The following is a 22,500-nucleotide window of genomic DNA, read 5'->3' on the forward strand; positions in this document are numbered from 1 at the left end:
GGAAGAGGAGAAAGAGTAGAAACAAAAACAGGAAAGGAAGGAGAAAGGGAAGAACAGGAGTAGGAGTAGGAGTAGAAGTAGGAATAGGAGGAGGAGTACGATGAGGAGGATGAAGAGGAGGAGTAGGACGAGGAGGAGAAGGAGGAGGAGGAGGAGGAGAAGGACATGGAGGAGGAGGGGGAAAAGGAGGAGAACAAAGACGAGGAGGACGAAGACGAGGAGGACGAAGAGGAGGAGGACGAGGAGGAGGAGGAGAAAGAGAAAGAGAAGGGGAAAGAGAAGGGGAAGGAGAAGGAAGAGGAGTAAGAGACGGCGGCGGGGATGGAATACAGTGGATGAAGGAGGAGGGGGAGGGCAGGAAAAAGAGGGGAGGAGGAGGAGGAGGAAAGGGAAGATGAAGAGGAGGAAGAGGAGAAGGAGGAGAAAGAGAAAGAGAAGGGGAAGGAGATGGGAGAGGAGTAAGAGGGAATAGGTGGAGGAGAAAGAGGGCAGGAAAAAGAGGGGAGGAGGAGGAAAGGGAAGCGGAGGAGAAGGAAGAGAAGGTGGAGGAGGAAGAGAAGGTGGAGGAGGAGGAAGAGAAGGTGGAGGAGGAAGAGAAGGACGAGGAGGAAGAGAAGGTGGAGGAGGAGGAAGAGAAGGTGGAAGGGGAGGAAGAGGAGGACGAGGAGGAAGATGATGATGATGAGGAGGAGGAAGAGGAGAAAGAGAAGGGGAAGGAGAAGGAAGAGGAGTAAGAGGCAGAGGCGGGGATGACATAGGTGAAGGAGGAGAGAGAGGGTAGGAAATAGAGGGGAAAAGGAGGGGAAGAGGAGGAGGAAAAGAAGGAAGAGGAGGAGGAGGAGAAGGAGGGGCAGACGGCGACGGAGGTGGAGGAGGTGGTGAAGTTGGTGGTGGAGGAAGAGGAGGAAGAGGAAGAGGTGAAACAGAAGAAAAAGGAGGAGGCGAAGAAGTAGAAGGAGATGGAATTGTAGTAGTAGTAGTAGGAGGAGTAAGAGGAGGAAGGGGGAAGTGAGGAGGAGAAGACGGAGTTGTAGAAGGTGGTGGTTGAGATGTGGAGGAGGATGAGGAAGAGGATGAGGATGAGAAGGGGAGGAGCAGGAGAAAGAAGGAGGGGAGGAGATGAGGAGGAGGAGGAGGAGGGGAAGAGGAGGAGGACGAGGAGGAGGGTGAGGAGGAGGAGAAAAAAAGAAGGGGAGGAGGAGGGGGAAGAGGAGGAGGAGGAAGAGCAGGAGGAGGAGGAGGGGAAATAGGAGATGGAAGAGGAGGAGAAGGGAGGAAGGGGAGGAGGAAGAGGAGAAGAGGAGAAAGAAGAGGAGGAGTAGAAACAGTAGTTGAAGAGCTGTTGAAACGAGAGATAATAGATGATGACAATGTAAAAGGAGAAATATAAAAAGTCCAGAATTATATCAACTTTGGTGATGTTGGTATGAGGCCTAACATTACCAAGCTTTCATGCACGCATGCACCTCCACTGTGTCGGTAGGCCACATCCTCCTGCGGCACACGTTGCACGACTACGCTACCTGAGATCTCCCTCAGTTCTCCTAAAAGAGGAACCCAGTTTACAGATCCTGGCAGTGTCTCTCCCACTAAGGAACTGGTGGATGGTCTCGTCGTGGCAGAAACGAATGGGCCGCATTGTGGGTTCGGGCTTCTACGAGGTGGGCGTAGCCCTGGTGGAACAAAGAGGACCAAGAGGTAGCGGGTGTGATGGCTGGTGCTCAGAACGTTGGCGGACTACTAACTAGGCTAGGTAAGCTCGTCGAAGGTAGAGGACGAAGGGTCAGGATAAGTTAGACAGGCAAAAATAATGCGTATGCGGAGAATCGAAGAATCTAAGAGGAGAGTCCATCTGTGGGGGCATAGGCGGATGTTGGTGTTCCTCAGTAAATACCGTAGGGTCAAGTGGGGGATGATGCGGCCGAGATATTTGTGGCTGTCGCGAGGGATGAGGTGGTGATGTCATCTTCCCGAGTGATCGGAGATGGGATGAAGCACAAGCAGCCGCGGTGTCAGAATGCAGGGCAGCGAGAATGAGGTCCTCTTCTTTCCCCTTCTTCTTTTCCTCCTCCTCTTCCACCTACTTCTACCCCTCCTCCTTCTCCTCCTCCACCTCCTTTTACCCTTCCTCCCCTCCTCCTCCTCCTCCTCCTCCAACCCCTCCTCCTTCTCCAACCCTCTTCCACCTACTCTTCTTCCTTCTCGTAATTCTCCACCTCCTCCTCCATCTTCTCTTCTTTCTTCTGCGCCAAGATAACTTGCGGGGGAAGTCAGGGTGGAGGGACATTTGTCATCAACAGTGCCATAATCAGCTGCAGTGACAGTGTCACTTACTGTTACACTACTTCTCAGACACAGGTTGGCGTTTTGCAACGAGATATGTATCGAGAGAAGCAAGACGACCGGGCGGGCGGGCGGGCGGGCGGGAGGCAGCGACTTGAGTGAAGGATGAAGGTGGCGTGGAGAGTTAGGATGTTGACGAAAGCCTCGAAGGAGGAGACGGCCAGCAATGCTGACTGGGGTCATCGCATTAAATGACAATGGAAATGATGAAGATGGAGATGGAGATGGAAACGGTGATGAAGAAAGTGGAGATGTCGGCAGAGGCAATCACGATGAGAGACCAATTATTCCTTTGAGGATGGGCTCTGTCCTCAAATGAGAGGAGCCTTCTAAGTCTCAAAACCGTCAGCAAATTTCTCGTGTAACTATTCAAATTAGTCTTGATAGAGATTTGAATTATTTAGTCCTTGGCATCTCGCGCAGTCAACTAACACTACATGGTGCCGGATAATAATCCCGTTTTCTGATCAAATGAATGATTGTAACGGACTTTTTGTCATGCATGATCTTATTAAACATTAGTACCTCAATGTAGCGGTGCGGGGCAGTACATGTATCTATGTGTCAACACTTTATACAGGATAATGTTATACTATAACACTTTTGAATACAAATGGGTGATGGATGGGAGTGGGATGGGTGGAGGTGGGAGCGTCCCTTAGCAGGGCACCTCCCCTTATAAGGAGGAGGAAGAAGCTCGTGCTTTGTGTTCTTGGAGAATCCTGAGACGAGAGAAAAGTGTCATATCACACTGGTGCACTTTGTCTCGTATTATGTCCTCAACTATACCATAAGTATCCGGTTTGTACGTGGAGCCGCCCTTTCGCTCCCGAAGAGGTTGATTATTCACACACACACACACACACACACACACACACACACACACACACACACACACACACACACACACACACACACACACACACACACTCGATGGCGCAGTGGTAGAGTTCCCGGGTTCGAATCCCGCCCAGGGCTGAAAGTTTCAGTATCGCTGCGCTATGAGCCGTTACTCCAACTACCATGGACGGGGAGTTGGGTGTGTGTGTGCGTGTAAGGTCACAACATTACCCATAGATTGGCCATATGTATATATATATATATATATATATATATATATATATATATATATATATATATATATATATATATATATATATATATGCTCTCCTCCGGAAAGGAAATAGCTGTCGATCACGAGTCCAACACGTGATCCAAGGCCATGGTGAATCACATATACATAGATACACACACACAACACACGCACACACACACGTGTACACACATACACACACACACACACACACGTGTACACACATACATGCATACATATACATACATACATACAGTACATATATACGTACATACATATAGACATACATACATACATACATGCACGCACACACAAATACCCAAACACACACACACACACACACACACACACACACACACACACACAAACAAACAAACACGTGTTAAGACAATAAAATGTTGGAACAAGGCCAAAATATAAAATATATCAAATGGGAAATTGATTAATAGATAAAGCGAAGTAGGAAAAGGACCTAGGGATTTTAATGAGGGAGGTTCTACTTTTAGAAAGTACTATAAGGAAAATAGCAGAAGAAAAATAGAATTTTTTGAGAATATAAGAGCAGCACTTCAATACATGGAATAGATATGATGAAGATTATTGAAAGTCTGACTTGTCCTAGGTTAGATTATGCAGCAATGGTGTGGTCACCACACTCAAAGAAAGTTACAAGGAAAATAGAATGCAAATAGGTGGCTATCAAGATGATCACAAGTCTAAGCAACAAAATATATGAGGAGAGATTGAGAAAACTGGGTTTTCCGACATTGGAGGAGCGAAGAGAGAGAATCGGCATCATTATATCTGAATCAGAGAAAAGTATGTAAAAATGGACAGAGAAGATTTGCTTGTATAGCATGAAAGACCAACAAAAGCTCATACATACATATACCAAAGGCTTTATTCCCCTTACAAGGGAGGTAGCCAAAGTCAAAGGCATAAATACACTCCCACCCATTTCATCCCCACATACTCCACTCCCATTCGCCACCCCTCCCTCCCTCTTTTCTTGGCTCCTCCTGGATGACGGGTCATCCCTGCATCTCGCCCACTGCCCTGGGTCAGAAACAATGTACCAAGACACAGCATACCCACACCAAGTACGCTCCATTTAATCGACGACCTCCTCTCTCCGTCCCCTCATGCTAATAAAGGGAAGACGGGGAGAAATCCCTTCGGGCTGCATCAAAATATCATTCACACATACTCCCTGACCCACTCCCTTTCATGCATCACACCTTCATCCATACACAACCATTCTCCACACACCCCTATCTTCTGTCTTCTCCCTTCCTTCCTCAACAGACATTCCCCTCTTTCCCATTGCCCCTTTTACCCCATCCATCCATCTCATCCTTGGTCACCCCCTCGTGTTCACTCTTCCACCTCTGCCTTACCCGACTTGAGCAGGTTCCTCCTCCTCTGGACTCGTTAGGGTCCATCACAGAGGTTAATCCCTTCAGGACCAGAGGCCCCTGTTGGCTTAGTAAAACGAGTTTAATGAAATCGCCTGGCGGCAGCCAGAATAATATTCGGTGGCCTACGTTACTTTACAAATTTCCTTGTTTCGGAGTTAGGACGGTGAGATGACCCCTTGGCCACAGTTTCGGTGCCCCAAATCACATGGACTTTTTTTTTTTTTTTTTTTTTTTGACGCCACGATCTTGTATCACGCCCTGCAGCGGCTCCCTCCTCTGCGTGTTCCGTCGTGCCTCACGAGGGTCATCTGATAGATGATAAGACTCTGACTCAAAACCTAAGCTCTTTATCTATCGACTAAATGACACCTTATTAGTGCGCGAAACACAAATAGGCTACCATCACGGTAGTAAAAGAATTGGCTAAATCTGTTAATGTTCCTACTCCAATGTTCCTACTGCCTTTGGCACTTTTTTAAGACGAGGAAAAGTGCGTCGCAGTAAAACTCCACAAGGAGAGCGAGACAATTACTGGCGCTGACTCGACTTTACTTGGCTGGAATGCTGGGCGCCTTCTTGTAGCGGCGACCCTCATCACGCGATTCGAACATTTCAGGAGAAACATGCAAATATCATAACATACTGAAGACGTACTCTTCAGCGTTGAAGTGACGAAAGACGCACTCAAGCGGACCGACCCTGAGAAGATTCATTAAAGTGGATAAGTCGTGAACTATTAACAAAGGCTAATGAGTTGGAAGCTACAAAATTAACAAAAATGATCACATGCAAAGTACAAGATAAAGATCGTAATTTCAGAAGAAAATAAGTTGCTGAATTGGTAACCTGTATCTGCTCTGGAGACGAGAAAGATGCTCACTCTCCAGCCTCCTCTGATGGCGTCCAAAACCATATAATATGGACCCAGCATCCTTGAGGACGCTGGGCAGACGCTACCGCAGGATGTCATAGATACCTACAGCATGCGAGCCCACACAAAACCTAAATCCCGAGACCGTCATATCTTCGCTTAAAAAGTTTTCCTCGAGATATGTCTGTATATAAGCGCATATGTGTTTTTCGCGCATGATGGGGCTGCAACTTTGTAGTAATATCACATAGATGTGGTCATGGAATGAACTGAGGCCCCATCAGGAATTAATAAATAATTCAACTGTCTGACGTCCACTTGTTCGTCTCCGAATCAAATTAAAAAAGAAACTGACAAACCCAATATCGTGTTTTTAGTCCGAAATTAAATTTGCCTCGTTTTAAATTACTTCAAGCGTTAGATTTGCCTTATACCATGCATTCAATCCTTTTCTTCCATCATCATTTCCGATTTTCTTTTAATGCACGCTCTTACCTTTGCCCATCTCCATTATTCCTGTGGCCTTCCTTCTTTTGTGCAAACTCTTTCTCTCCTCTTAGCCCATCCTTCTCTTCCTGTGGGACAGTATTCCAAGATACTTGCTGGTTAAGTCCTCTAGTGTGATGGATCTGAGAAGAGGAATCTTTCTCGAATTGTAAGAGAGCACATGCTATTCAGATATATCTATTTACATAAGAATTTTATATTTCCTAAACCCCGTTTTGGGATATGTGCTGCACGTTTATATGGAGTTAATATTTTATGAACTGTAGCAGCACCAGAATTGCGAAAGATTCTTTTGTGTTCAGAGAAAAACTTCCATTCCGGGAGGAATGCAGAGCCACTTGTTATCATTTACTATCCCTCGTTTCTGTTGTTATCGTGTGCCACTCCAATGAAACCTCCATTTCTTACTTATGCCCGTGTGCCTACCCCTTCAAATATACCGTGTACCATATGTTCATAACATCAGGTGTTTACTATCATATATATACATATATAATATCTATATATATGTATATATCTATATGTATATATACATATACACACACATATATATACATATATATATACATATATATATATATATATATATATATATATATATATATACATATATTTAAACTTAGAACCCACTGTCGGTGGAAAAAGATAAAAAGTGAGATGATTGTTCCTGTATATTTCGACCACTCTCTGTGGTCCTCTTCAGCAGAATGATTACAAAGGTATAGTACAAGAATTTATACATAGTAAAGAGGTACATGAAGGGGGACATGGGAAGACACAGGTGAATATACCCTAGGTAGGGTGATCGTTGTTGGAACCAATAATGTTTGAACATATTTTATTAACTGCTAATGATGTAATACAGTCCGGAATCCAATGAAGAGGACCACAGAGAGTGGTCGAAATATACAGGAACAATCTTCTCACTTTTTATCTTTTTCCACCGACAGTAGGTTCTAAGTTTAAATTTTACCAATGTGTTACGACATTAGTGCAATCTAATGTATACAACCACACACACACACATACATATATATATATATATATATATATATATATATTATATATATACATACATACATATATATATATATATACATATTATATCATATATATATATATGTACATATTATATTATATATATATTTATGTACATATTATATTATATATATATATATATATATATACATATATATATATATAATATATATACATATATATATATATATATATATATATGTATATACTTGTACATACATGCATGCATATATACATGTATACATAAATACACAAATACATACTGTACATACATACACACATAAATGTATACTATATATATACATTTATGTATACATATACCAAAAGTACCTTTCCCCTTTGTAAGGCGGGTGTCCAACCAAGGCATACAACCAGACTACACACCTTTTTACACCTTTCCAGTACCCATTTGTTGTCCCTATATCTTAGCTTCTTTCGGGTAAAAGGTCATTCCTGTTCCCCACTCACTGCCCTGGTCAGAAGTAATGCAGCAAGATAGAGCATTTCCATAACAGGGCCGGAAAGCCGAAACTAGATGACCCCCTACGCTTCATTACAAGGCGACCCTCCCATTTCATCCACTCAACTTTTCCGTGGCAACGCCATCCAACAGTGTTCACTTACTTTCCATTGGCAGGTTAATTCTTATTCTGTTCTCCTATATTCACCCAGCTCCTACCGTTACCCATCCTAAATGGTCTTTCCCCAAGGTAACTCACTTCATTAAGCCTACATACCCATCCCTTTCCGCAATAAGTTGTTCCAGGTTCAAGACCTCTCAATACAAATATCTTGTTTCTCATTCTGCTTACAAACCCCTTATTTACGTCTCTTTTATTTCCTAGATGAGCTCCAACTCTTCCACGACCTTTCTGCGTCCCCTGTGTCCGTCCACAACACAGGTGTCCCCGTTCCTACAGTATCCTGTGTGCCAAGCGCAATCCTATCCACTTCCCCGGCACCCCGACCTCATGCCATCCAAGATGAACATAGATTGGCCTGCGCCATTCTCATCTCTCGCATCAACAATAGAACATTAATAAACAAAGTACAGGCCTCCACCCTCACTCTCTCTTCTTATCACTACAACCTTTTATGCACACCTCATTCTTCTCTTCACCCCCTCCCTCCTCCTATATTACTTCATCCACCTCCCACACACATCTCATTAACCTACCTTGCAAATCCAAGAATGCACACCTCCATTCTTCCTTATACATACAATCCCACACCCGTTTTCTCTTTTCAAACTTTTCCTCCCCTTCCCTACATAGCTCGGTCCCGGTTCTTAAATTCTTTTCTTAACTCATACAACGTCCGCTGTATATTCCTCCTCCCGTCATCTATCGCCACCTATGAATGGACCAATGGGATCAAAACCGACAAGTAGAATATAATACCATACGATGCATAAAGATCGACGTTGAATGAGGAATTCATCCAGGTAAAGTATTAGAAAATTGGCTAAAAAAAATTTATCAGAGACCTATAAACCTTCAATAGGGGGGAACAAACTAGGGCGCCTAGATCTGTAGGCGAGGACCTGGATGGAGGTTCGAGTCTCACTAGTCAACCCGTAAAGGCAGTAAGAGCATACGGTCTTAAAAATCCTCGAGCTCCGACAGAGGTAATCATGCCTAGTCACCTCGCAGAACAAGTAATAGCTGAGGCCTATAGGCGAGGAGCTGGATGGAGGTTCGAGTCTCACTAGTCAACCCGTAAAGGCAGTAAGAGCATACGGTCTTAAAAATCCTCGAGCTCCGACAGAGGTAATCATACCTAGTCACCTCGCAGAGCAAGTAATAGCTGAATATATGACAAGAGGAAACTTCAATCTGGTTTTCAACTACACTGACATGAATCCCAAAATACTAACGACCGTACCTGCGACCCAGCGTCGGGCGACATGTAACGGTAACGGACCCACACAAAAAAAAAATAATAATAATAAATAAATAAATAAATAAATAACACAAGTTAGAAAACCTTCAAAGAATTGTTACGGTGTGAGTTCAGAGTCTGCATTCATTCATGTACCCGTGAATTAGAGAACAAATACAGCATGAAGGCAGACACACAGACACACACACAGACACACAGACACACACACAGACACACACACACACACACATACATAGCTCTCTTCCCGTAACATACAACTAGGCAAACACACACACACACACACATACATGGCTCTCTTCCCGTAAAATACAACTAGGTAAATACACACAAACACACACACACACACACACACACACACACACACACACACACACACACACACACACACACACACTACGAGCATAGGTCTCTTCCCGTAAAATACAACTAGGTAAATACACACACACACAGACACACACACACACTACGAGCATAGCTCTCTTCCCGTAAAATGCAACTAGGTAAACACATACACACACACACACACACACACACACACACACATACACACACACACATAGCTCTTCCCGTAAAATACAACTAGGCAAATAAACACACACACACACACACACACACACACACACACACACACACACACCACACACAACAACACACACACACATACACAACACCACACACACACACACACACACACACACACACACACACACACAACACACACACACACACACACACACACACATACACACACACCACAACACACACACACACACACACATACACAACACATATACATACACACACATACATTCATATACACACACACACATATAGCTCTCTTCCCGTAAATGCAACTAGGTAAACACACCACACACACACACACACACACACACACCCCAACACACACACACAGACACACACACACACATACATACACAAACACGCATACATATACACACACACACACATACATGGCTCTCTTCCCGTAAAATACAACTAGGTAAATACACACAAATACACACACACACACACACACACACACACACACACACACACAAGAGCTCTACGTACATAAGAATACACAAACGCACACAATCACACCACGCGCACACTCGCCAAGCACAGCAAGTGGAGAGACCAACGTGCGAATTCCTCAGTTGTTTTTTTTGCCAACCCTCAGCACAAAAAATACACAGAGATCATCTTTCCATCCGTTTCTTTTGATGAGATTATTTCTTATTCAATTCATCCAGAACATTATGTGCTATTAAGGTTATTGGCAACTTACCATTATTTCACCACAGGGATATGCTTCCTGGAGGAAATTCACTTACGTTACTACAACTCCTCTCCCAATTTTTGGAGATCTCTGCATGCTTGGATGGACGTACATTTCTGGGAATGAGAGTTTAAGCGAACTTCCTGGCTCTAAAGAAAGGAGAACGCAGAACACCCGGTACCACATTCGGATTCGTTGAATAAAGAGACTTGTAGTAATGGCTACTGTATACTATCAACCAGTCCATTGGTAACAGAGGCTGGTCTAACGGGGGTTCCTGTGGAGTCGAGGCTCTCCAAATACGGCAACCAAAGCATTAACTTCGCCATTAATCATCGCAAACAAGGCAATGCGCTTGCGGGGACAGGCAAATTCCCAGGCTTGCCTCCGTCCCATCCCTACGCTGGCAACTGTTGCTGCAAGAAGGGTGACACTTTTGAAATAAATCTTCAAGGCCATCAATTAACATCGACCAGAAGCTTCTGGAAATTCGTCTTAAAACGACTGGTAGCCTCGACGAGACATTCATTCCCATCAAATTAACTGAATATCTACCTAATGTACTCAACTTACATAAAGTAATTTCAAGTTATGTTGCAACTGCATGTGTCAGACAGATGTATTTTATTTTTCCTTAATTCTACCCCTTTCCAATGCAGGAAGATACCAGATAATCTAACGATCTATACGAGTCTCATTCACATAATTACCGTGTGACATTCCTTTGGCAAATCGTTGTTGGAGGCGAGAGGATAGGGACCAGAGTAGATGGGAGGGGAGAACGGGAGGAAAGGGGAGGGGAGGGGAGGGGAGGGGAGGGAAGTGGGAGAAGTGGGAGAAGAGGGGAGCAGTAGCGGGAGGGGAGCGTATAGGTGCAGGAGGGGATTGGAAGGAAAGCGGGAAGGTGCGGGAGGGGAGAGGGAGGGGAGCGGGAGGGGAGGGGTGGTGCGGGAAGAGAGCGGCAGGAGAGCGGGAGGTGAAGGGAAGGGAGCAGGAGAGGAGAGGGAAGGGAGAGGGAAGGGAAAGGGAGAAGAAGGGGAGGGAGGGGGCAAGAGGGGCGCAGGAAAGGAGCAGGAAGGGAGCGGGAAGGGAGCGAGAGAAGAGCATTAGGGGGACGGGAGAGGAGCTGTAGGGGAGCGGGAAGAAAGCGGGAGGGGAGCGGGAAGAAAGCGGGAGGGGAGCGGGAAGGTAGATGTAGGGGAGCTGGAGGGAAGGGGAGCGGCGGGGGTAAGGTGGAATGGGAGGGAAGGGGAGTGGCACAGGAGCAGGAGTGAAGAGGGAAGGAAACGGGAGGGGAGCGGGAGGGCAGAGGAGTGGTATGGGAGTTGTAGGGGAGTGGAAGAGGAAGCGAGTTGAGAGGAAGGAGAGGGGAAGAGAAGAGAACAAAAGTAAGGGGAGGTGATGAAAGGGGGAAGGAGGTATGGGGTATAGGAGGAAATGGGAGGGAGGGGAGGTGGGGGAAGGAAAGGAAAAAAGGTAAAAGGAAAGGGAACAGGAGGAAAGGGGAGGAGTAGGGAGGAGAGTGGAGGAGTAGGGAGGAGAGGGGAGGAGTAGGAAGGAGAGGGGAGGAGTAGGAAGGAGAGGGGAGGAGTATGAAGGAAGGGGAGGAGTTGGAAGGAGAGGGGAGGAGTTGGAAGGAGAGGGGAGGAGTAGGGGGGAGAGGGGAGGAGTAGGGGGGAGAGGGGAGGAGAGGGGAGGAGTAGGGGGAGGAGAGGGGAGGGGACGGAAGGGTAGCGGGAAGTTAGGAGAGGGGAGTGGGATGTGAAGGATGGCGAGTGGAATGAGGAAGGGTGGAAGATGGGAGGCGAGGAAAAGAAAGGAAAGGGAGAGGGGAGGGAGAGGAGGGTAGTGAAACGGAGTGGAAGTTGGGAGGGGAAGGGGGTGGAAAGAGAGGGCAGGGAAAGAAAAGTGAAGAGAAGTAAAGGGAAGGAAAATAATGGGAAGGGAAAGGAAGTTAAGTAAGAACACGGAAAGCAAGGGAAGGGTAAAGAAGGAAAGGAAAGGGAAGGGAAGGGAAGGGAGAGAAAAGAAAGGGAAGAGAAATGAAGATAAAGGAAGTGAAAGGATAGAAAAAAGGAAAGAAAAAGAAAGAAGAAATGGGAAGGAAAGGGAAGGGAAGGGAAAAAACAAGAAAAGGAAGGGGAGGAAAGGGAAGGAAAGTGAAGGAAAGGTAAATCTTGTTATGCAAGTTACAGAGTGAGACCAGGAAATGGCAAGTTAATTTAGTTTCTCATTCCCTAAGGGGCAAAGAGCCCGTCATTACTCTTCTTTTAGTTTAGGGGATAGATACTCGTATAACCTAAAAGTGATGAGTGAGTTTGAGACTCATTTGTGGAAAAAATGCAACTAATAAAAGACTTTGCTAACATATCTAAATATATGGGGTTTATAACTCCCACATCCAGCTTCCTGTGTTAGTACAGAAGAACGAACGGGTCACTTCCCTCTTTCATCCGGTACTGAAGACTGGAACTTGCTCTCGAAGTTCTTTGACTGTCAATGTGACCGCGATTATAAGACGATCGTTATTTGCAAATGCATTTTCTTAGATCTTAATCTCAAAATTTCCTACGCTTCCCACATATCCCAAAGGAGTACAAAAACTTGCCTAAGCTCTCCTCTTGACTATATTCATCTAAGGTAAATTTCAAAATGCAAGGTACTGGATCCGATTATGACTGTCGTGCAATGATTTGTGATGTCTAGCTGGGTTCGGAGTTTCGTAATTACAAGGTAGAAACATACATACCAACCCAATGTCGACCCGAATTTCATGTGCGTGCCCATGACTATTACAAAATGTTCTATTACAAGCACCTGGCTTACGCCAGTCCTGGTTACGCCAGGGGTGCTTGGCCTTCGGCAAGACCCGCTGCGCGGATCGCTCGCTTCGCTTTCGTGTTACACGGGCAGTTCTAATCTTTAATTGTTGGTCTCTGTCATAATAAAAGTATAGGTCCAAATACGAATTATCATTTCTCCGTTTCGGCGCCCCTGGAAACGGGCAGAGGCATTGTGTCCAACGTGCAACCTTGACCACGATTGGGGTACTTTCTTTTAAATGTCTTGAACCTACGCTCTAAATAGTACAACTGGTATTGCCTGTGTCCTCTTCCACCATTACCACAAAAATTTTTGTAGCCTGCGTAATAGTGCTTCTTGAAATTTTCTACAACCTCGGAAGAAATACGAACACCAAGAACTTCGAGATCTTCGAGACCTTCCAGAAGTTCGAGACCTTCCAGAACTTCGAGACCTTCCAGAACTTCGAGACCTTCCAGAACTTCGGCACTTTCGAGAACTTCGGCACCTTCGAGAGCTTCGGCACCTTCGAGAACTTCGGCACCTTCGAGAACTTCGGCACCTTCGAGAACTTCGACACCTTCGAGAACTTCGGCACCTTCGAGAACTTCGGCACCTTCGAGAACTTCGGCACCTTCGAGAACTTCGGCACCTTTGAGAACTTTGGCACCTTCGACAACTTCGGCGACTTCGAGAACTTCGGCGCCTTCGTGAACTTCGGCGTCTTCGAGAACTTCGGCGCCCTCGCGAACTTCGGCACCTTCGAGAACTTCGGCACTTTCGACAATTTCGGCACTTTCGAGAACTTCGAGAACCTCGACACCTCCGAGAACTTCGGCACGTTCGAGAACTTCGGCAGCTTCGAGAACTTCGACACCATGGCTTAAACGATGATCGTTCTTTACTCAACGATGATCGTCCAGGGCTCAACGATGATCGTCAATTGCAAAACGATGATCGTTCAGGGCTCAACGATGATCGTCCATGACTCAACGATGAGCGTCCATGGGCCTAACGATGATCGTCCACGGCTCAAGGTTGAGTCGTCGAAATCGAAATTAGTCGATCGATCGAATCGAGAAAAAAGTCTGACAGACAGACAGACAGTCACGAAACCGCCTTTTATTTATAAGACAACAAAAAATTTACGATGAAATGACTTTATTGATTTCCTTGATGGAGAAATCCTTACAAGTTTTATATAACGTTGGAAATTTAGCGGCATGTTCTCGTTTTAAAAACACAACTTGCTTTTTCGACAGGTGCTGTTTTGTTATTTTTTCGTTTCTGTAACCCATTTCCAAAAATGGCGGTTTCTTCGTTTCATTACTGCTGAAGTTTCAGGCATCTTTCACAGGTTGAATGTACACGTGCCCTTGAAATCACGTCGGGCCCTGCCAAAAAAATCGAATAGACCTTTACTCTCGGACAGGGGTCAGCGTGTCCGCATTCTGCCGGGTTCTAACGGATTGGGGAAAACCGATCGGGTCACAGATTTTTAGTAATAGAGATATATAAGAACATAAGAATGAAGGAGACTGCAAGAGACCATAATTCTTACACTACGCAGTTACATGCCTATTACTACCTGTCATCCCTATCCATGAAGTTGTCTAACCGTTTCTTAAAGCAAACGATAGTTTCAGCGCTTACTATATGTTTACTAAGTCTATTCCATTCTAATGATAAATCAGTTCTTGCCTATTTCCTTCTTAAACCTAAATTTGTCCAATTCAAATCCATTACTGCGAGTCCTGTCCTGTTGTCTTAATATGATGACCTTGTTTGTATCACCCTTGTTAAAGCCTTTGGTCCACTTGAACACCTCTATTACATCAGCCCGCACTCTTCGTCTTTCCAGATGGCGAAAGTTAAGGTGCGTAAGTCTGCCCTCGTAAGGTACATTTCTGAGCCCATGTATCAGTTTGGTCGTTCTCCTCTGTACTGAATCTAGTGAATTGATAATTCTATGGGACGGAGATCAAAATTGTACGGCATAGTCAACGATTAGTCTAACGCTGTGGTGAGTTTGGCGTCTATTCCCCACGTGTATTTCGCGTGAGTTTTTGCTCTTCTCACCACACGAGCCTTCGCGGACTTTTCGGACCCACGTGATGCCAGCCACCTTGACCCATGTTGGTGCCAGGCGTGGCGTGCCTCAGGGGTTGGCTCCGCCCCCCGCCACTTAGGCTGGGTCACGTGATTTGCTGCCCTGGGAGATGACTGGCGAGTTGCCCAAGCGGGTAGACTGGCCCAGAGCAAGCAAAGGCCGCGTAGATTAGAGGGCAAGCACTTCGGCCCCTGGATCCCAGAGAGAGAACAGCTGTATACAAGGAGTACGCGTTTCTGCCCAAAAGTAAGTTCCCACATCCGTGTTCTCCCTAGTAGCGAGTAGTAGCTTTAGCTCCGTTATAATCATAGTTTCAATAAAGAGACGATTAAAACACATCCTGTGTTTTAGTATGCCTCATCGTCGTGCCACAGACTACCAGGTATTATGATAATTACCTCTGCACTTTTATTCGTAAACGGCCTAACAATGAAACCTAATATTCTGTTGGCTCTCAATTTAAGGGAATTTTTTTGCAGTAAACTTTTCTATTTTCGTATAGTAAACTCGATTAAAATAAGCTAATGAAGTAGAGCTCCTTCGCCATATAGTAGTGAATATAAACCGTTTAGTTCGGCCATACCAATGTTCACATTCTGCATTTATAGTGTAATATTGGCTCCTACAGCCAAGGACTTTACAAGCCAGAATACTATTATACTATTCGGTACAAAACTTTAAACAAACCCTACCCACACAGTTTTACCCATTAAACAAGCTATTTATACAACGACATGAAGACCACAAACCACCAAAAACCGAAGATTTTTTTTTAAATTTACGCCAGGAGGCACTGAAGAGCCGAAGTCGAAGCTGTCACCTTTGCCCCTTGTACTTGGGTAGTTGAGGACAAGTAACAGCCATCGATGGGAATCGCAGAGGTGCGCGGGATTCGAACCCACAACTAAGTGAATGCGAGACCAGCAGGCTTCCGGTTACGCCACCAGCGAAGAAAAGTAGAAAGCCACTAAATGGAGACTTACCTTTGTCTTCCTCCAGGTGTTTTCGTGCTCCTCCTTGTTCTCCTGGCAACAGCCCCGCCGCCTGCTCTCGCGGCGCTCGGCCCGCGGCGCAAGCAGCGGTGGCGCCTCAGGGTGGTCGCGGTCACGGTCAGACCGCGACGAAGCCACCGAATCGGACGAGGTCGACCGCCGCGACTGCGGGAAAAAAAAAGGAGATCAAAATAATGGATTCCACTTCGATAAGTTAAGATTTGTGTATATACATATATAACACGCACGCACTCACCCACGCGCGCGCGCACACACACAGACACACTCAAGTATTCACGCGCACACACAAACACACACACACACACACACACACACACACACACACACACACACACACACACACACACACACACACACACACACACACACACACACATACTCATGCAATCACGTACACACACACACACACACACACACACACACACACACACACACACATACTCATGCAATCACGTACACACACACACACACACACACACACACACACACACACACACACACACACACACACACACACACACAGAAGAGCAGTACACAATCCCATCCCCCCCAGCCCACCCCTCCTTCCTCCTTCGCACACATACACACACACTCACACGTTATTATATACATATATATATATATATATATATATATATATATATATATATATATATATATATATATATATATATATATATACTATATATCATACTATATGCTATATATCATACATTGTACATTATATACTATACATTGTATACTGTCTATTATACATTTTATATTATATATAACTGACAAAATGTCAATGGATCCAAAACAGCTGTAGAGCTGAAACGTCGCGAGTCCTACCTTAAGAAAACACGAAACTCTTCACGCACACACCCTACCAACAACGACACAGTTTCAGAGTATCCTATGCGGAGATATTTGCCGCGCAAAGGCATAACTAAGGGCCCACAGAAGAGCTTGCCAATCAGAAAAAAAAAAAAAAAAAAAAAAAAAAACAACTTCTTCACACCGCACTCATCATAACCGATGGACTGTTGATATATATATATATATATATTAGATATTGTATACTACATATCATATTCACCTATAATCACCTCATCCCATCATTCGTTTATATATATATATTTTTTTCTTTCGCAGTCTACTTGTATTACAGCTCCTCCGCTTTTTTTTTTTTTAACATTTTCAATTATTCTCTTTTACTTATTGCCTCCTCACCTTTAAGTTCCCTCCACAGTCCAAATACCCTTCGCTCGCATCTCTCGGTCATCTTCCTCTTTGTGACTTACTCTGTTTGAACAACACTCTGCACATCTAAAAAATTTAAAACTCCAACCTCTTTCCTATAATTATCAAATTATACGAATTATCAGCTAATACTATTCCACCCACTTATTTGAATATATACAATAGAAGATAGAGAAAAGCAAAAGAGTAGGAGAAAGGAAAGAAAATGAGGGCAAGGTGGACAAGGAAAAAGATGTGAAGGAAAATGAGATGGAAAAGGAGGAGGGGGAAGACAAAGAAGAAAACGATGAAAACGAGAGAGACGACGTGGAAGTAGAAGCAGAAACGATAGGAGAGGGAGTGATGAAAAAGGGAAGAAAATGATAAGATAGGGGCAGAGGAAGAGATTCAGTATGAGGAAGGGTAAGGAAAAAGAGGAAGAAGATAAGGATAAGGAGAAAGGCGAGCAGGTGATATAGGTATGATGGAGAAGGAAGGAGGAAGAGGAGGAGAAGATGACCAGATGAAGGCAGAAGAGAAGATGGTGAAAAGGTGAAGACAGAAGAGGGGGAGAAGGAGGAAGAAGAGGAGGAGGTGGAGGAGGTGAAAAGGTAAAAAAATAAAGAGAAGGGGAAGAAAGGGAGGAAGAGGAGGAGGAAGAGGGAAGAAGAGGAAGACAAAGAGGAGAAAGAGGAGAAAAAGAAGGAGGAAGAAGATTAGGAGGAGGTAAGAAGAGGAAAAGGAAGAGGAGAAAAAGAAAACGAGGAAGAGGATGAAGAGAAGAGGAGGTAGAGAAGAGGAGGAAGAGAAGAGGAGGTAGAGAAGAGGAGGAAGAGAAGAGAAGAAAGAGCAATGGAGGAAGAGAAGAGGGAAGAGAAGAGAAGGAACGTGAGGAAGGGAAGAGGAGATAAGAGGAAAACGAATAAGAAGAAAAAGAAGAGGAAGAGGAGGAGAACGAAGCGGAAAAAGAAGAGGGAGAGGAAGAGGAGGAGGAGGCAGAGGAGGAGGAGGAGGAGGAGGAGGAGGAGGAGGAGGAGGAGGAGGAGAAGGGAAAGAGAGAGGAGGAGGAGGAGAAGGGAAAGAGAGAGGAGGAGGAGGAGAAGGGAAAGAGAGAGGAGGTGGGGAGAGGGCAAGTAAGAGGAGGGAACGGAAGAGTAGGAGTTGAAAGAGCATGAGGAAGAAGAAAACGAAGTGAGAGAAGAAGAAGAGAAAAGAAAAGGAGGAGGAGGAGGAGAAAGAGAAAAAGGAAGAGGGAAGAAGGAAGAAGAGGAAGGGAGGAGGAAGATGTATAGGAGGGTTTGGATGTGATAAACCCAGTACACCAGATAAATCTAACTAGAAAACCAAGTAAAATTCTATTTCCTGATGGAAGAAAGCATTCGCCAGTACTGGCAATACGTTTGATTGTACAGCTCTAAGACAATTTTGAGTAATCACTCGCTACTGTGCTCATGGTCTGAGCAACACCAAACGACTTGCTGACGTCAACTTGCCAAAGGAGAAAGAAGGGGCCAATAGAGAATGACACATGTAATAATGGCCTACCCACCTTCCCGTCGAGTCCCCATCTGGGCGTGCCCTTGTAATTGCGATATCGGGAGGAGGAAAGGGCGCGGCTTCGAGTTGTCGTCACCCCGTTAGCCTCGTTGGCCACCAGCAGCTTCTCAGTGAGGACACGGCGGCTGGGTGGGCTTGTCGTGGAGCCGCCGCCGCCGCCGCCGCCCCAGGGCGTGCTGGCCAGGTTAGGCGTGCTTGCGCTCCCCATGGACGAGGACGAGCGGGAGTGCCTTCGAGCACAGTCGCAGCAGGAGTAGCCACTTTTGGACGGAGTTCCGCATCCCGGGGTAGTGCCGCCCTGGAGCTGCTGCTGCTGTGAGTTGCGACGGATGTTGTTGTAGTTGTAGTTGTGGTCGCGCAAGGACTTGATGAAGATTGAAGTCGACATTTGGTGCAACAGGTGACGACAACGAGGACGTCAACCTTGGCGGGAGGGAGGGGTTGACGCCCTCCTGCCAGTGGCGACAATGACGACAATATAAACAGGAGCACCGTCAGCGCACAGCGGCAGAAGCAGCGAGAGACTTGCCCAAAAGCATGATCGTGGGACCTGTCCGATGCATCCAAAATGCCCCACGACTTGGTAAACACATAACAGCGACAATGATAAAAGTCACGTTTAAATAACCATCTCCGGACACCACTTTAGAACACTACGGTCGAGACAGTCACGCTAAATTTTCTCCCGCAGTTAAACAGTGACCATCTAAACACAAGTATTTTAGGTAATTTTGGAAGGTCCCTTTCCTAGCCACTCCTTCCGAAAATTGCCCCACACTGCAACCAGGTGCCACTCAAGCTAGCGGGTGGTTTTCTCAGCTCCTGCCAGAGGCTACTCCAGACAACGACTTCTTCAACTCTTTTCCACTACTAGTTCCGGTTCTAGTGGTGGCGGTGGTGGCACATGATTTGGTACCTGGGGCTCGGCTCCTCAGATATTCCTAAGCCCTACTCTTGAAGCCGAGGAGGTTTGCTGGTGCCGCTGCTGCTGCGGCGGCTGCTGCTGCAGCCACGACTGTCGTAAGTCTACGCAGGGAACCCGCCACTTTCCAAAACATCTGAAACAAAGAAAACTGGATTATCGTCAAGTCCGTCAAAGTTTTATATAATCTTGAAGAAATTGTGTATTTCCTCACAGACAACTCGCGCTTCTATGCTTTGAATTATTATCACACCAAAGCGTTCAAATCATAGAAATGATAAGGAGGAGATTCGGGTTAAGGAGGGTAGAATCTCCTGTGAAGTTCAGAATCATAACAGTATTCTTTTTTAGTAGAAATTAGTTTCCATTCACAAAAGAATGCCGCATGATTCTGAGCCCTAGGAAATTCCACCAAGTTGCTAAACCAACATGGTAAATTAATAACTAAACAGACATTTAAATGAACAAATAAACAAATAAAATATAAATATACCAAGTAGTTTGGCGATTTTTGAGAATGCATTAACGATCGACCTTCATATATAACAATTAAACAATAATACTTGGTTGAAATTAGTCTCTCGTGCTCCACGTGTAATACAAACCGTATAGTGGTTCCAAATATGGGGATTACGCCCCCTTAGGTGGAGTAAGTAATTATCAAGGGAGCACAGAGGAGAGAGTATTCGTTTCACTAAGTATATATGAGAATGAACAAGTACACACACATTTATTTATTCGTTTTAATCTATCATCATTATCATTATAATTATAATTATTTTATTACCATGATTTTTAGTATATCATTATTATCATCATCACTATTATTTTAGTATTGTAACCGTTTTGAGTGGTCATGGAGGCAAAGAATATCTTTAATAGAAAAATGGTCAAGAACCACCGGATTGCAAGTTTTACTTTGCGGAAGAGAACCAACAAAGTTCTCTTTTTCTAGTTTATATTTTCACGTGACCCTAAAGTTGATTCTATGTTGTCAATGTCTACGTGAGTTTCAGTCGCCCAAATTTCTTATCATGCTGGTATATTAGTTATTTTGCTATGTTCATACATTTTTCATGCATAAGTCAAGAAGTCAATTTCATCACCATGATATGTCATGTTTCATTTTTTCAACACTTGAGTTTAATATATATATATAAACTTACCTTTTTGTACTACAAGTCAATTGTCTGCTACCTAAGTGCAAAAGGGACTATACAAAAAGAATTGTATACGAGTACTAGGATAGATACTTAGACTACAAGCCGTCATTGTGAAGCATCCTCAAGCAATGATTTGAGATAGAAGTTAACTTTGCTAATATAAACAAAATTCAACAACAATAAAGTTAAACAATGTTTTGTTTAACTGGGTTCAGGGAGCTACATCTTTTGTGTTTTTTAATATATGGAAAAGAAATTAAATCCAAAAAAATAAGAACAACACCTAGATGAAAAAATTCAGAAAAAAGTCAGTCCTGGTAATGAAGTAATGCAGTTACCGTCTGATTTATATTTCCTTGTTTTTTCGTCCATATCAAAGGAACAATTTCATTCATACGATGTTTGAAAATGGCTCGAAGGTTCAAAGGAAGAAACACTATCTTTTATAAAAAGAAAAAAAAAAACATCCTCCATGAAAATTAAACATTCTAAATTAATCTTCTAATTAATATTAACAGTATGTACTTTAATCATATCATCTAAAAAAAATACATTCTTTCTCAAATCTTGAAAAAAATCGATTGATATATATATCAGATCTATATGATAAAATGTATTAAAAAATCAAAACCGTAACCAATGAACTAATGATGACGTCATGAACGCAGTGTATTATGCAACCGACGTGATGCTTGTCTTTTCCATTAGCACTAAACGAAAAACATTTTCTATACAATGTTACCCCATGATCTCGAAAGCAGCCTTTCAATCTCTGCTAGCAGATACCGGTGTCCAAGCGATCCGGAATTTTCTCCCGCCATGTGACGTCATACCGATACGTGCATTCTGATTGGCCAACTCGTTTAGACGGACGTGCAGTAAATATTGTTTTGTAACGTACAATATCATATTGTGAGTTTCACTGGTTTACTAATGGTTATGTAATGCATATCAGAAATTGTTCCCAGGTCAAATACAAAAGAAGAAAAACGGTTGAATGTTGAGTGAATGAAACGACAAACGGTTCACGCATGTTGCCATTCATCTCGTCTTTTTTTTCATCTACGACCCAAAAATACTTGTAAACGTTCCAATAATATTAGTACCCGTTAAGAAATGGTCGTTTTCTTTCTTGAAATTTAGTAAAACTGTAAAACGAGAAATAATACAACCACGTTCACATCCACGTTCTACTAAACGTGTTTACGACCAAGGTCATACAGGTTTTTATGACTTGCTTCGTCTTACACTAACATACGTT

At 44.2% G+C, this 22,500-nt stretch overlaps 1 protein-coding gene across 1 annotated transcript in view; it reads right to left on the reverse strand.

The window, feature by feature from the left end:
- LOC143030265 (NAD(+) hydrolase sarm1-like) overlaps window positions 1–22,500 on the reverse strand; it is a 722,505-nt gene that overhangs the window by 540,408 nt on the left and 159,597 nt on the right. The window contains exons 2-3 of the mRNA XM_076196001.1: window positions 19,147–20,212; window positions 16,347–16,520 (exon numbers count right to left, since the gene is read on the reverse strand). Coding sequence (XP_076052116.1) covers window positions 16,347–16,520; window positions 19,147–19,542 — 570 coding nt within the window. The 5' untranslated portion in view covers window positions 19,543–20,212. The remainder of the gene's footprint in view (window positions 1–16,346; window positions 16,521–19,146; window positions 20,213–22,500) is intronic.

This window comes from Oratosquilla oratoria, chromosome 1, assembly GCF_046742065.1.
Source record: "Oratosquilla oratoria isolate Oo_2021 chromosome 1, ASM4674206v1, whole genome shotgun sequence".
NCBI classification, from domain to species: Eukaryota; Metazoa; Arthropoda; class Malacostraca; order Stomatopoda; family Squillidae; genus Oratosquilla; species Oratosquilla oratoria.